This window comes from Macaca thibetana, chromosome 15, assembly GCF_024542745.1.
Source record: "Macaca thibetana thibetana isolate TM-01 chromosome 15, ASM2454274v1, whole genome shotgun sequence".
Classification (NCBI taxonomy): Eukaryota; Metazoa; Chordata; class Mammalia; order Primates; family Cercopithecidae; genus Macaca; species Macaca thibetana.
In genome coordinates this window covers 103184220-103198256 of record NC_065592.1, presented here as the reverse complement: position 1 = coordinate 103198256, position 14037 = coordinate 103184220, and the positions used below count along the sequence as shown (strand labels likewise).

General features: G+C 40.1%; 2 protein-coding genes across 12 annotated transcripts in view; one reads left to right on the top strand and one right to left on the bottom strand.

Annotated features, from left to right (window-relative positions):
- Positions 1-12051, top strand: part of AUH (AU RNA binding methylglutaconyl-CoA hydratase) — a 145518-nt gene extending 133467 nt beyond the window's left edge. For all 5 annotated transcript variants that reach the window (XM_050761281.1, XM_050761279.1, XM_050761280.1 and 2 more), the window contains 4 exons: positions 4583-4770; positions 8222-8272; positions 9434-9481; positions 11432-12051. In XM_050761281.1, the coding sequence (XP_050617238.1) occupies positions 4583-4770; positions 8222-8272; positions 9434-9481; positions 11432-11509 (365 nt within the window). In that variant the 3' untranslated portion in view covers positions 11510-12051. The remainder of the gene's footprint in view (positions 1-4582; positions 4771-8221; positions 8273-9433; positions 9482-11431) is intronic.
- Positions 1-14037, bottom strand: part of LOC126937670 (40S ribosomal protein S20-like) — a 1038442-nt gene that overhangs the window by 70418 nt on the left and 953987 nt on the right. The window lies entirely within an intron of this gene.

Here is a 14037-nt window from a genome sequence, read left to right as displayed (position 1 = left end):
GCCTGGTGTAAACAATCAACTGACAGAAATAGGATACACTGTCTTCACTTTTACCTAACTCTGAGTTAATATTGGAGTTTGATATTCAGAATTAAGAAAAGGTGAATTGAAGTAATTTTTTTTCTAGTTCTCCTCTTTACATTTGGAGCTTACAGTCTGATGCCAGGCATGGCGTGCTAACTAGGGAGGCTGAGGCAGGAGGATCATTTGAGCCTAGGAGGTGGATGCTACAGTGAGCTATAATTGCACCAAGATTTCAGTGGCACATCTCGTCTTTTGGATTGGGATGTTTTTCTGCCCTACTTGACTTCCTTAACCAGCAAGAGTACTGAGTTTCATTTAGTTTAATTACAGAAAATGCCTGTTAGTAAATTTAAGTACTTTCAAGCTGGAAAAGAATGTGGGCATAAAAAGTTTTGCCATTTGGGGTAACTATTCCTAAGATATTTGTAAAAATCTTAGATTCCATGTCAATCATGTTTAGTTGTCCAATATTGCATTGTAACTTCCATTTGTAAAGTTCTTTGCTCATGGTATTTTTAGTAATTGAGAAAGGCAAACTGAACAGATTATATCATTTTTATAAAATTTGAAATCATGAATTTTGTATGCCTGAGGGGTGGAGGGGACAGTTTACTTTCAGTTCCGCACATGTAAAAATATATATAATTCAGGCCATCAGTCTTAGATTTCTGCAAACCGAGATAATTTCTTGCCAAACAAATGTTCCACAAGTTAAAATTTCAGTGGGAATGAGTGAATGAAATCATGTATTTGTGTAATCATTTAAGAACGTCCCTTTCAAGAAGTGGTGTCGGGAATACTTTATACCCTATGCAAAAATTAACACAAAACTGATCAAAGACCGTAGCATAAGAACTAAAAGTATACAACTCTTAGAAGAAAGCATAAAGAAAAAGCTTTATAACATTGGATTTGGCAATCATTTCTTGGATATGACACTGGTAACACAGGCAACAAGAGAAAAAAAGAGGTAAATTGGACCAAAATTAAAAGACTTTCATGCATCAGACACTATCAACAGAGTGAAAAGGCAACCCATGGGATGGGAGAAAATATTTGCAAGTCTGTATCTGATAAAGGATTAATATCCAGAATGTATAAAGAACTCCTATAACTCAACAAATGAAACAACTCAAGACGCAAATTAAAAATAGGCAAAGAACTTTAAATAGACATTTCTCCAAAGACGATATATGGATGGCCAATAAGCACATGAAAACTTGCTGTTTGTCACTAGTCATTAGGGAAAAGCATCACTACTCACAATGAAATTGTTACCAAAACACCAGGGGTTTGGTCTAGATCTCCTGCTCACCGCACCGAAAGCCCATCACTGTCACGACAAGTACTGCCAAGGAAGAAGGCTTTAATTGGATGCTGCTGCTGAGATGGAAGCTCAGCCTCAAATGCATCTCCCTAACCCACTAAAACCAGGGGTTTTTATAGCAGGGAAGAAATGCAACAATGTGTAAGAAAACAAGAACTAGGGAGGGGCAGGGAGTCATCTGGTGTGGTGATCTGCTGAGTTTGGTTCTTTGATACTTTTCTTTGAAAGGCCTGAAGGTCCTTCTCTGGGGAAGAAACTCAAAACAGATACAAGTTTCAAGCTTTAACAGCAGAAGGGTCAATTTCTTTGTTTATCCAAAAAGAACTGTCTATGGGACTATTGGGCAGGTTTCAAAATGCTACTGCGCACCCATTAGGATGGCTACTATAAAAAAAAAAATAGTAAGTGTTGGTGAGGGTGTAGAGAAATTGGAATTCTTGTTCTCTATTGGTAGGAATGCAAAATGGTTTGGTGACCATGGAAAACATTATGGTGATTTCTCAAAAAATTAAACTAGAATTACTGTATGATCCAGCAGTCCCAGTCTGTGTATATTGAAAGCAGAATTGAAAGCAGGGTCTTGAAGAGGTATTTGTGTATCCATGTTCATAGCAGCATTATTCACAATAGCCAAAAGGTAAAGCAACCCAGGAATCCTTCCAGGGATGAATGGGTAAGCAAAGTGTGGTATATATGTACAAAGGAATGTTATTCAGCCTTAAAAAGGAATGGATTTCTGACACATGCTGCCACAGAGGTGAATCTGAGGACATTATGCTTAGTGAACAGCTGAATCACAAAAAGACAAATACTGAATGATTCCATTTATATGAGGCAATAAAGTAGATGGCTTGTGATGTCATCCGAAAAGGTCAAGTCCTGGATGCAGTGTTAGAGGGTGAGCCACGCTGAGGGTTTTCGCCTGGTTCCTGTGATGCATCGGTTTCAGTGAGTCAGAAAGGTAGCTCTCTTCTGCACCATACCTCTAGCCTCCATGGCAGGCCCGCCAGCCATCTGTTGTGTTGTGCATCCAGCTTAGGAAACAAAGCATCCAGCTGTCTGCACCTCAGCTTAAGGGACTGGGTCTTTTTCATAGTGTTAGTTACCACCTACATGACCGTTACTCTGTTAAGTTTCTGCAAAAATCCTCATACCTCAGGATCATACTATAAATGGAACAATATGATGAACGAGTGTGAGCTTCAGGGACTTGGAAAATGTTTATGTTGAATAAAAAGTGTGACATTAACAATGTGGGTCACATTTGTTAATTTTGACCAGTCTACATTAAACTTTTCATAGAACAAGAAAAAGAACCATTTCCTAATACGCTTATCATGAATAATATATATTCGTTAAGTTCTTCAGTCTCATCAAAATTCTCGTCAGCTCCATGAGTAAATATAGTTATCTGAGTTATATTTATATCTGTGTTCTAATCAGCTGCCATTGGAAGCACCATAAATAGCTTGTCTTTTCCCTGCAGCTTATACCATAAGTTCTCAGACCTATCTTTACTACACTGAGCAACATCATTGTCGAAAGTTAAATTTAAATTTGTCAATGCTTCATTGTCTTCAGACACATATTTTCTTCTGTATCGAGTAAGCACCTGTATAAACTCACCATCTCTAACTACTTGGGCAGCTTAAACATGTAATAACTGCATTTTGCAGTGACATTATTGTATTTGTTTGAAAACAATCTGTATTGAACATATGAGTCCTTTTGCAATTCATTCAGGGTTTCTTTTTCTAAATGTTACCTGTTTTCTAAATATTAGTTATGGTTCTTAATATGGTTTGCTTAATAATGGCATCTTAAGCTCTGTTCTGCCAGCTGAGGCATACTTTATTAAACGTGTGCCTTCTTGTGGTCTTTCATTTTTTTCCACTTTTCATAGAGATGTGAACAAGAAATGATTTTGCTTTCCTTTAAAGGAAAAGTACTGGAGTAACGCTTTCTGGAGCATTGCAGTAATGGAGGGTGGTGGACACTGGCACATGAAAAAATGTTGTGTCTAAAAGGCACAGCTGCAGTTGATACAGGTGGAAGTTGGTTTTTTAGATAAAATCGCTCATCTAGTTTTAAATGTTGCTAACCAATGGAGAAAGAAAAGTTTTGAATTTTGTAGGCCAAGTGAAGTCCAGTGAGTGAGCTTGTGTAGATGGCGGGCATCAGTTTGCTTTTCCTGCTCTGCAAGGGGGCAGTCCGCTGCTCCTCTGCTTCCTGGCACAGCCGTTGATAGGTGAGATTTAGTGAACACTGATGTTGAAGCTGTTTTCATATTCTTCTTGGTAGACATTGAGGCTAGACCTGTGTTACCTGCTTTTGCCCAGCTTTGTGTTTAATGAGATCCCGTCCTCATCACTGGAAGATGCTGTAGTGAATACTTACATGGATCTAGTGAGTTAGGCCATCTTCAGCAAAATAGGCATCTTTTGCGGCAGAACTGTTTTGACCTAGGTTTACTCTAAATCCTACTAATATACCCACTGTGTTCCCTTGGAGTTGAAGAGTTAATCAACTCCTGAAGTCCCTAAAGTGGTAAGTGGCAACGTCAAAACTAAATGCATGGCTTCTGACTCCACACACAGTGGATTTTCCTCACCAACTGGAAAAGGGTGTGTTTATGTGAGAGAGCATCTCTGAGAGAAGAGCTAACAGAGATGACCAGAACTTGCACTGAGAAAAAAACTACCAGCAGGACAAAGCCTGTTTTCATGAGTCATTGTCTGGTTTTATTTCTAAATTAAAATTTGTTTACAGTGTATTTACCATAAAGGATTCTTTAAAAAAAAAAATGAGTTGAATGTCTCACAATGTGTTAAGATTTATTTAAGCTGAAAGAAGAATGCCAAGCTTGGTGGAACTCTGCCTTTCTAGTCAGTGGACTTACTGGCTGGCACTGCCTGTCCACTGCTGTTCACCTGATGGTTACTGACGTGGTGATGACTGTGGATTGGACTCAGAGTATGTCAGAGAGGTTGCAGGTGATAGTGCCAAAATCACTTAATAAGGATGTAAGGTTCTCAAGTCCTTTTTTGGTGTTACTAGTTTTATAAGGGAATTAAGAAATTAGATTCTGTTCGGAAGTAGTTTTCCAGCTACTAATTTTAATATATAAACTTCTGGCCCTGGTTTATTTTTATAAATGAAGATACGAAACACTGAAGTGTTGAAACTAACAGGTATCAAATCATTGCCTTTTCTCTCTCCTTCACCCCTCAGGGGGAACACAGCGATTGCCGCGCGCCATTGGAATGTCCCTGGCCAAGGAGCTCATATTCTCTGCGCGAGTCCTCGATGGCCAAGAAGCCAAAGCAGTGGGCTTAATCAGCCACGTTCTGGAACAGAACCAGGAGGGAGATGCTGCCTACAGAAAGGCCCTGGACCTGGCCAGAGAGTTTTTACCTCAGGTATTTCTCATTAGAGTTTATTTTTTCTCATTTTAGGAAACTTTACAACACTTTGACTAAAACAGCAGTCATCTTGCCTACTGAAGAAGTCCCTGGCTTGCTTCCGAGTAAAGGGGTGCATGGGCTGTGTAAAACTAGAGCGGTTACACGAGATAAACACTACGATCCTGTGGAATTCCGATGAGGCTTTAAAGATGCTCCAAGGGTCTTCTCGTAGCCACACTTTGATAAAATATCCCTTGACAACATTTGTCACGTGTGCACAACTTCCTAGCCAGGTGTTTTAATGTGCTCACCAGCTGAACGCTCTAACGGAAGCCGTAGCCATGGAGACAAAGAGTGATAGGGCTGGCTGTCCCACTGGGCCACCCCAAGTCAAAATACATTGAAATATGCTGTTTTCTAGTAAGATACCATAGTCTGTTGTGCCACAGTGGACTTTCATTGCAGTGGCTTCACTTGAAAAGTGAAGAGCCTGCTTGAAAAGCAGTAGTTGTTTGTCTTTGTGTGTGTGTGTGCTTATGGTGGTGTAGGCATCGTTTTCGCTCTGTTGTGCTTTCCCACAAGTACACTTTCAAAATCTAGAACACAACGCGTATGGCTGACTCCGGAGTGGTATCAGTGGCCGTGCGCTGACAGTCCTCTTTTAAGCTTTTTGTCACCCATTCAGATATATTTTTCAAATACGCCTTTGGTCTGAAATCACAAGATTAAAGGGCTTTAAATTGAGAGAAAGGGTCTTCTTTTGTGGTGTAAGCAGTAGTGATCTTTCTTTATTCCTGTGGAATTTGAAGTTTTATAACCCCCTAACCATTTCTGGAGTCAAAATAGTTTTTCTCTTTAACTCAGGGTTGCTTGACTCAAACAGAATTCATAACCTTTTTGTGAGCTGTGGATCTTTTTGGGAATGCCATGAGATTCCAAATTCATGCATTTGAATCTTTTAAAAAATGCATGAATGTTCACATTTGTTCAGAGTCTTGCATCCAGTTTCAGAAAGTATTCTTGGCACTCAGCACAGGAGCCTTTGCTGACAAACCAGGCCCCACTCTGCTGGTATGCACCTGCTGAATCAGTTTTTAAAACCACACTGCCTGGCATTGACGCTCTGGTCCTTCTTAATTAACTTAGGAGCTCTTAGCTCTTTTAGGGAAGGACCGTTACATAATTTATTCCCCATATAAGGTAATGCAGAGCCATACATTCAGTAGATGCTCAATGTGTATTTGTTGGATTGATAGAAAGCAAATAAAAAAAGATTTTTGCCTTAAAAAGAAAAGATTCTCACTACAAACTTATTTATTCTCCCCAGATATAGAGAAATCTCTACCTAAAGAGAAATTAAAGGTACAAGTATCAGGAGAGTAATAATTTGACTGAATATTGGTGTTATAACTTAGCTTGGCTTAAAACTTTATGACCAAAACGTATCTCAGTTGAAAGAAAGGGGTGTGTTTAAGAAAGGTTATGGCGGAATTCCAGTTCTGATGATCTGCAGAGCCTGCTCCTGGCCTCTTGACATGGACGTTCAGTTCTCTGCTTCAGAGCTCCCTATAGGCAGCTTATTATCCCCTTAGGGCCTGACTTGCTCTCTCTCCCATGATGCTCCTGTGACCACCATGCAGCAAATGCCACCACCATCCACACACCGCCCCGCCTGAGAACGTGAGCAGCGTCCTCCCCTCTGCTCCCTCCTTCCACTCCCAGTGTGTCGAGCCGCATCCCACTGTGTGGTCACCCAGCCGTCATCACAGTCCCTGCGCATGTGCCTTTGTCACCTTTCATTTGAAGGACACTCCTTCAGAATGTTGATTGTTAAAATTAATTTTCCTCCAGGTCAAATGTATAAGCAGATGTGGAGTTACTTCAGAAAATATGTGACTGCAAAATTATGTGCACAAGTTACCAAATGAAGTTTGAGTGGAATCATCTTTATTTTTATGTTTGTTACTTTGTTGCCAAATGATTAGTCCTCCAGGTAACTGAAAGCTTCTGTAAAATTAGTATTTCTAGGTGATACCTGTATTATATATTACTTCCATTTATCTGAGAAAAAAAGGCTTGTAAAGGAGAAAAGGCATTGGTTTTATGTTTTAAAGGGGGAAACATTAAATCAAGCACTGTCTCTAATAGCATTTTGAATTTTCCTGTTTTTCTCATGGTTTTCTAAACCTTACTTCCCAAAGTGTGGTCTGTGGACCAGCAGCCTGGGCATCTCCTGGCAGCTTGTTAGACGTGCAGAATGTCAGGCCCATCTCAGACCCACTGAGTCCACATCTGCATTTCCACAAGAAGGATGGGGATTTGTGTGCATCTCTAGGAGTTTGACAAGCACCTTTTCTTGGTCAGTTGACGATGAAAATGGAAAAATTAGAGGAGCACACCATTTAATGAAATGGATTGATTATGATGAAAAAAAATGGTATTGGTGTCTACCACACAGGCAAATCACAATGGGAAGAATTATCAATAAGATACTTGTCTACCAAGTATATCCTTGGAAATTGTGGCCTTTGAAAAAGATTTGTAAACATGATTTGGAAGAAAATTTAGATAGGTCAAATTTAATAATAGAAACTCCTTGATAGGAAAACATGTCTTTTCATGCATTCATCCATGTCACCATCCAGGAGTCCTTTCCTGTGCTTGTTGTTTAGAGACTACCTTGTGTTTTAATTCAAAAGAGCATTCAGTTCAAAATATAGCATTGGATTCACATTCATCACCCATAAACAGTATTTAGGACTTTAAAATGTGGTCGAATAATGAAATTCCATCTGAGGTAGGATAGCTTGGTAAGAGTTTGGCTTCTGCAAGTCACAGGTAACATTTTCCTTCTCACAGCAGATACCCAGTTCGTTCCTCAGTGACTCTCCTACATCCTGAAAGACTTATGTAGACTTCAATTTTATTTGTGCTGTGGGAGCACTGCTTAGAGGACACTCTTGATTAATCCACCATCATTACTATTAGTTATCAAGGCTAACGGAGGAAAGAGAGAGAGCCAGTGTCTGAAAGAGGTGATAGCAGAACCCTACCTTAGTCAATAGCAACAGCCTCATCCCCAGCCCAAGCTTCTGTGGAAACCCCTAACTGGTATGGTACTGAGGCGAAGGCCTTACCTCCTTTTCCTTCCTCTACTTAACTTCTAGGAAGTGTTGCCGAAGAACAGCAAGCTCACAGCTGGACACGCGCTACCTGCTCACCTGTAAGGATCCGGAGTTTGCAGCATAACAGAACATTGCGGAATCTAAATAATGTGCTGATGCAATTGTTGCAGTTGCTCTTTAATTACAGCCTTGCAAGGCTCAGAAAATTTTCCGTCTAGCGTCTGACAGCCATTGCTGGCTGTGCCATGGATCCAGTGGTGGGAATTCTGAATTTTACTGAGATACACAACATAATTTGCATAAATAATAATTAAAGTCTCTTTCTTTAATTTGAATTTTAGGGACCTGTTGCAATGAGAGTGGCAAAATTAGCAATTAATCAAGGGATGGAGGTAGGTTCCTTAATGCTTGAGTTTGTTTTGGAAATGGAGAGTGGAGATTTAATTTAAATGAACCATGTTTAGACTTCCACGTTTTTTTTTAAGTTCTAAAATATGGTTGTTTAAATGCTGCTATTACTGAAAGCTACTGAAGTTCCTTGCAGCTACGTCATTTATTTCATTCTTACGGTTATTGCTAATTCAGTATCATAAGCACAGAATTCAGTAATTTTATCAGTGCCCTGAAGCTTATGACATGCTCATTACCTTTGCCGTCGAGTTAGTAGACAGATTTATTGGCTAGTAGTTCATAGAAAACCAGAGGGACAGGGCATTCTGTGTATTTTTAGCATCGGTATTATATTACGTAAAACATTCCAAGGAGAACTCCTAGCTCTCTCTACCTTTGCTTCTCAGTGTGCCTTCTGCAGGGAGGCCCACGCAATGCAAGGTGAATCCATTGTGTGTCCTGCGGGTACCCCAGGGAGATGACTCCAAAAGAGTGGAGGTCCCAGGCCAGGGAGGAGGAGATGGTGCACATACCCATTTATTGGACTTTTCATGGCAGTTGTTAAATTTTGGTTAAATTATGGGTATTTTGAAGAAAAGTGCTTCCTTCTTGCAGACTGAGTAACCTCCATATCTTCCTGGGCTGTATAGCAGTAAAAAGAGATGGACTTTATTAGCAGTAAATACAGTTTCATAAATTTGCAAAAGTATTTGGTTTATTTAAATATTTACATAATGGTAGCAATACTAATAGCAAATATCTTATATAGCCCTTACTATGTACTAAGCATCGTGAGTGTGTGTGTGTGTGTGTGTGTGTGTGTGTGTGTGTGTTGCGATATAAAGGCCTCACCTGGATTAACTCATTTAATCCTCACAATTCTCGCATTGGGTGAGCATTATAATTAGCCCCTGTTCAGACATGCCTCTTTGAAGCACAGAGAGGTTAAATAACTTCCCCAAGTAACTCAGCTCCCAAGTGACGGAGTCCGGACGAACCCAGGAAGCCTGGTTCTGAGTCTCATGTTGGTCACACTCTGTCTGCTGAACTGTATCAAAGGATTGGGGGCTTTGGGGGTAGGGTTATTCAGTTTGAATTTCTGTTGACTGTACCATATTTTACAAAGTTATTTCTGCTGAAATGGATTATGTTTTTATTCTCAGGTCGATTTAGTAACAGGGTTAGCCATAGAAGAAGCTTGTTATGCTCAGGTATGTAATACAATCACAGATTCAATGAGGATGACCCTTACAAATTGTATTTACCTTTTTTTTTTTTTTTTTTTTTTTTTTTGAGACGGAGTCTCGCTCTGTAGCCCAGGCTGGAGTGCAGTGGCCGGATCTCGGCTCACTGCAAGCTCCGCCTCCCGGGTTCACGCCATTCTCCGGCCTCAGCCTCCCGAGTAGCTGGGACTACAGGCACCCGCCACCTCGCCCGGCTAGTTTTTTGTATTTCTTAGTAGAGACGGGGTTTCACCGTGTTATCCAGGATGGTCTCGATCTCCTGACCTCGTGATCCACCCGTCTCGGCCTCCCAAAGTGCTGGGATTACAGGCTTGAGCCACCGCGCCCGGCGTATTTACCTTTTGTATAATTCAAATGAATTTCACTGAGCAAGATTACCCTTGTGCCCATTCCAAAATCATACAAATGGGTTGAAATTAGTTGTTTTTGCCATTTGTTACCAGCTGTTATGACTGATTCTGTTCCACAGGAATGTCTCTTGTCTATATAATCTGGAAAACTCTTAGAGGAACTCAGTCAGTCCTGGGTGTGCCGGAGCTGTCTCTCTAGGCTTATGCTTGCTTTTGCGCGTATGGCTCTGGTCTCCCACTGCAGTGTAGAGAGGTAGAGGAGAGTGGTGGCCAGCGTGTGCCGGCCCACGCAACCTGGGATGAGACTCCTTGGCTTTTCCTGAACTTCTGAGCCTTCTCTCCTGCCCACTGAAAGTTCACTAATGAAATTATCGTTTTATATTTTACACAACCGGCACTTTTCATCTGTAAGTTTTGCATTTGTGGATTCAACCAAGTATAAATTGAAAATATTCAGGGGGAAAAAAAGCATGATTGCATCTGTACTGAACATGTACTGACTTTTTTCCTTATCATTATTCCCTAAACAACGTAACAACTGTGTACATGCCATTTATATTATATTAGGTATTATAAATAATCTAGAGATGATTTAAAGTATACAGGAGGATGTGCATAGGTAATATGATATACCATTTTATTAATATATAAGGGACTGGAGTATCTGCAGATTTGGGCATCTGCAGGAGGTCCTGTAACCAATCCCCTGCAGATACTGAGGGATGAATGCATACAAATTAGTAGGTCTCCCAGTAGAAGAAAAAAATGTTCTCCCTTTTTCATCTTTCTCTGAAAGATAGAACTTTGTTTTAGGGCATTTGAAATAGCAAAAAAGTTTTGTTCCACCTTTCCTGAGAGTTGGAAACTGCATGAGCTCTCATTTAAGGGAGCAGTATCTAGAGTGTGACTCTGTGCCCAGCCTGTATATATAAATCGCCACCTGTCATTGATGAGTACATGCCATGAGGAAAGTGAACTGCACGTCTTAGAAATAGACTCAGAGCCCAAAGAAAAATTTTAAAAGCACATTTGGCCATAAATTACAACTTAACTAAATGTAAAAACCAGAAATTATACAAGGTATTCTTCAGACCACAATGGAATTAAACTAGAAATCAATAAAAGAAAGATTGCTAGAAAAGCCCAAAATATTGGGTGATTAAACAACACCTTTCTAAATAATGTTGTATGTCAAAAATGTCTTGAGGAATTATAAAATATTTTGAATTAAATTAAAATGAAAATACAACTTCTCAAAGTTTGTGGGATATATTGAAATCAGTGCTTAGATAGAAATAGCATTAGATGCATATATTAGAGAAAAGATCTAAATCAATCATAACCTTCCACCTTGTTAGGAAACTAGAAAAAGAAGAGCCAAATGAGGTAGAGAACTACTTGGAGTAAGGAGGATGAGTTTGGTTACATAATAAGGAGAATTGTTCAAGTGACTGATAGATTTTAAAATTTTAGAATGTGGTTTTAAGTAGTTTTCTTAGATAGTGCTTGATAAACTTTTACAGCTGTTTTAACATTTTTGACATATTTAATATTTTGTTTTTCTTAGACCATTCCAACGAAAGACAGACTTGAAGGTCTTCTTGCTTTTAAAGAGAAAAGGCCCCCTCGCTATAAAGGAGAATAAAAGGAAGAGAAATTCTTAAGATGCCAATGTACTAAATGTACTTCTGGAAGTGTCTTTCGGGTCCACTGTATGCCTCAGCACATGGAATCTCAATGACCAAAGTGAAGAGCAAATTATTCATATAGTGTAGTAAGCATCTGGAATGGACCCATCCGTGTACTTCATTCAAATGTGTAAATGTCATATTCATTCAGATTTGTAAAGCTAGTAGTGTATATTGTCAGAAACAGAATCAAAGTTAGATATACATTTTTAAATATTTACTGCATATGCGGCTTTCTGTTCTTAATTTTTTTAATGTGAATAATTTATATATTGCACATTCTAGGGAATAATATTGATTGTATGTCTACTGTGCTGCATTAAGAAAATAAAATTTCTATATACCAAAAATGTGAAGTTATACCAAATAAAGTTTCTAAGTAATTAATGCATACGAACAGATACATATACATATATCTAAACCTGAAAAATGAACTGATAGATATTCTGAGTGAAAACTACCTAATACAAATAAAATCAGTGAAAAGAAAACATGGGAATTTTTCTCTTACCCCATTCTTTTTGAATTGACTAAATCATTGCATGCTGGACTTTAGAAGAAACAGCCCTTTCATTGCTGCTTCTGTCAGGCAACCTCTTTACAGCATCAGTCCCGTAATACAGTATCGAAGGTGAAGAATTAATCCAAAGACTGAAGCCAAAGAACCGAAGTGGACAGGAGACCTGGTGAAGTGGGACTTGCAGGACCTCCGCCCAGCAAGTGGCTTGGCCACCGGGCCTAGGAAAGGTGATGTTTACACACAAAGGAGGAAAGAAAGTGGGGCAGCCAGGATTGGAGCATGGAAATGGCTTGGGGTCATGGATTAAAGTGGAGACCGTTCTCTGCTTCCTTACCCTCAGCTATTTGCATCCAATTTCTGTAAGGGAAAGAGGTGAACTTAAAACAACCCTTTGTCCTAACAAACCCCTGCCTTCCTACCCAGGCCAGGCTAAGAAGCCGTAAACAGAGGGGCCTCCGGGTTGCGTGCCTGAGTAGCCATACCTGGGAAGTAGGCATTGGTAGGTGTGTGGGACATCGGAAACTGGAGAATTCGCTGTGGAAAAAGGAAGCAGAACATTCTGATGCCCTTAAATAATTTGAGATAGCTCTACTTTACATTCATTTTACCAAACCACACTGCCTTTCTAGTTGGCGCCAGGTCTGAGTCTGGTCATGCTGGAGACGACGTCCCTGGGAGTGCCCCTTGCCCGCTGAACACTGCAGCAAGCTTCACTGTGGTGCAGCCCAGCTGTGTCCTTAAGGTGTCCTCCTTTCACATTTCCGTATATCAGATAAACACCCATTTTACTGTGGATTTACATCCTCATCATGACGACTTCATTGCTGTTTGAAAGCATGTAGGCTTCATTTTTTAAATTCTGAAACTTACATTTTTTAACTTGGGAATTTGAACTCAACCTCAATTCTGAAATTCTTCTAGGAGGCCAATGTGGACTGGCCATCTGCTGATGTCTGTCCTGACAAAGGTAGGCAGTGTCTTCACTAATGTCTGGACACTAAGGTGAGTGCTGTTTTCTTTACCACCTTAGGTGCTGAGGCTCTGCGGATTTATGACAATTGCTCAGCTGATCATCATACTATAAAGAGGGCTTATTAAAATTCACGTTTGGCTCTCTCTGTGGTGGTCGTGTTGGGCGGCAGGCATGCTTGTGTACTGATAAACTTGCTGAGCGGTTCATTTTATGCATGATAATTTGCACCTAAAATGCTGGTGGTGGTTTTCATAGCCCTTTAAAGGTTGCAGGGCCAGTTTGTCCTCTCCATGACATGCTAAGTACCACTTTCTCTTTGAGCAGGAAATAATTATGTTATTAGGAAAAAATTATTCAGAGTGTGCTAAGTCGTTTCTCTTAACTTGGATTCATAGTCTAGTCTACTGTCACTGATCGAGCACTGTTTAATTTCCTAACAAGTTCTGATGAAGTCACTGGAATGTATCTGAAAGCAAAGTCCTGTAGTGACTTAAGGTATTGCAGACTTCATGTATTATGGCAGAGAAAAGTGTCTGTCCAATTCTCTGAATCAACGTTTGCCTTTCTCTTGATTTTCCTTTCAGTATCAGTCTTGCTGCTAAGTAATCCTGATCCTCCCCCAAGTCAGGCTTACGGGTCTCTGGGTAGGGCCATGCTACCTAGGGAGGGGCCCCTGCATGGGCTGCTCCTCTTACTGCAGCACACCGCCTGTTGGTGCGCACAGCTGAAAATGCAGTAGACGTATCCGTGTGTTCAGACTACGTTAGAGAAGACTCAAAAAAGGAGGATGAGTGGTCAAGCACAGATAGAAGTAAGAGGATGAAAGCAAAATAAAGAAAATATTTCCCGTTATCTCAGAGCATGAGGCCTACTGGTTTTGAAGTTATTTAGAGCTGGTTAATTTCTAACTTGTCTATGAAAGGAAAGGAAAAGAGGTCTCCAAGTTTCTAAAGTTCTGAGGCAAGAGAAAAGCTCTAGTAATGGCCAAAATA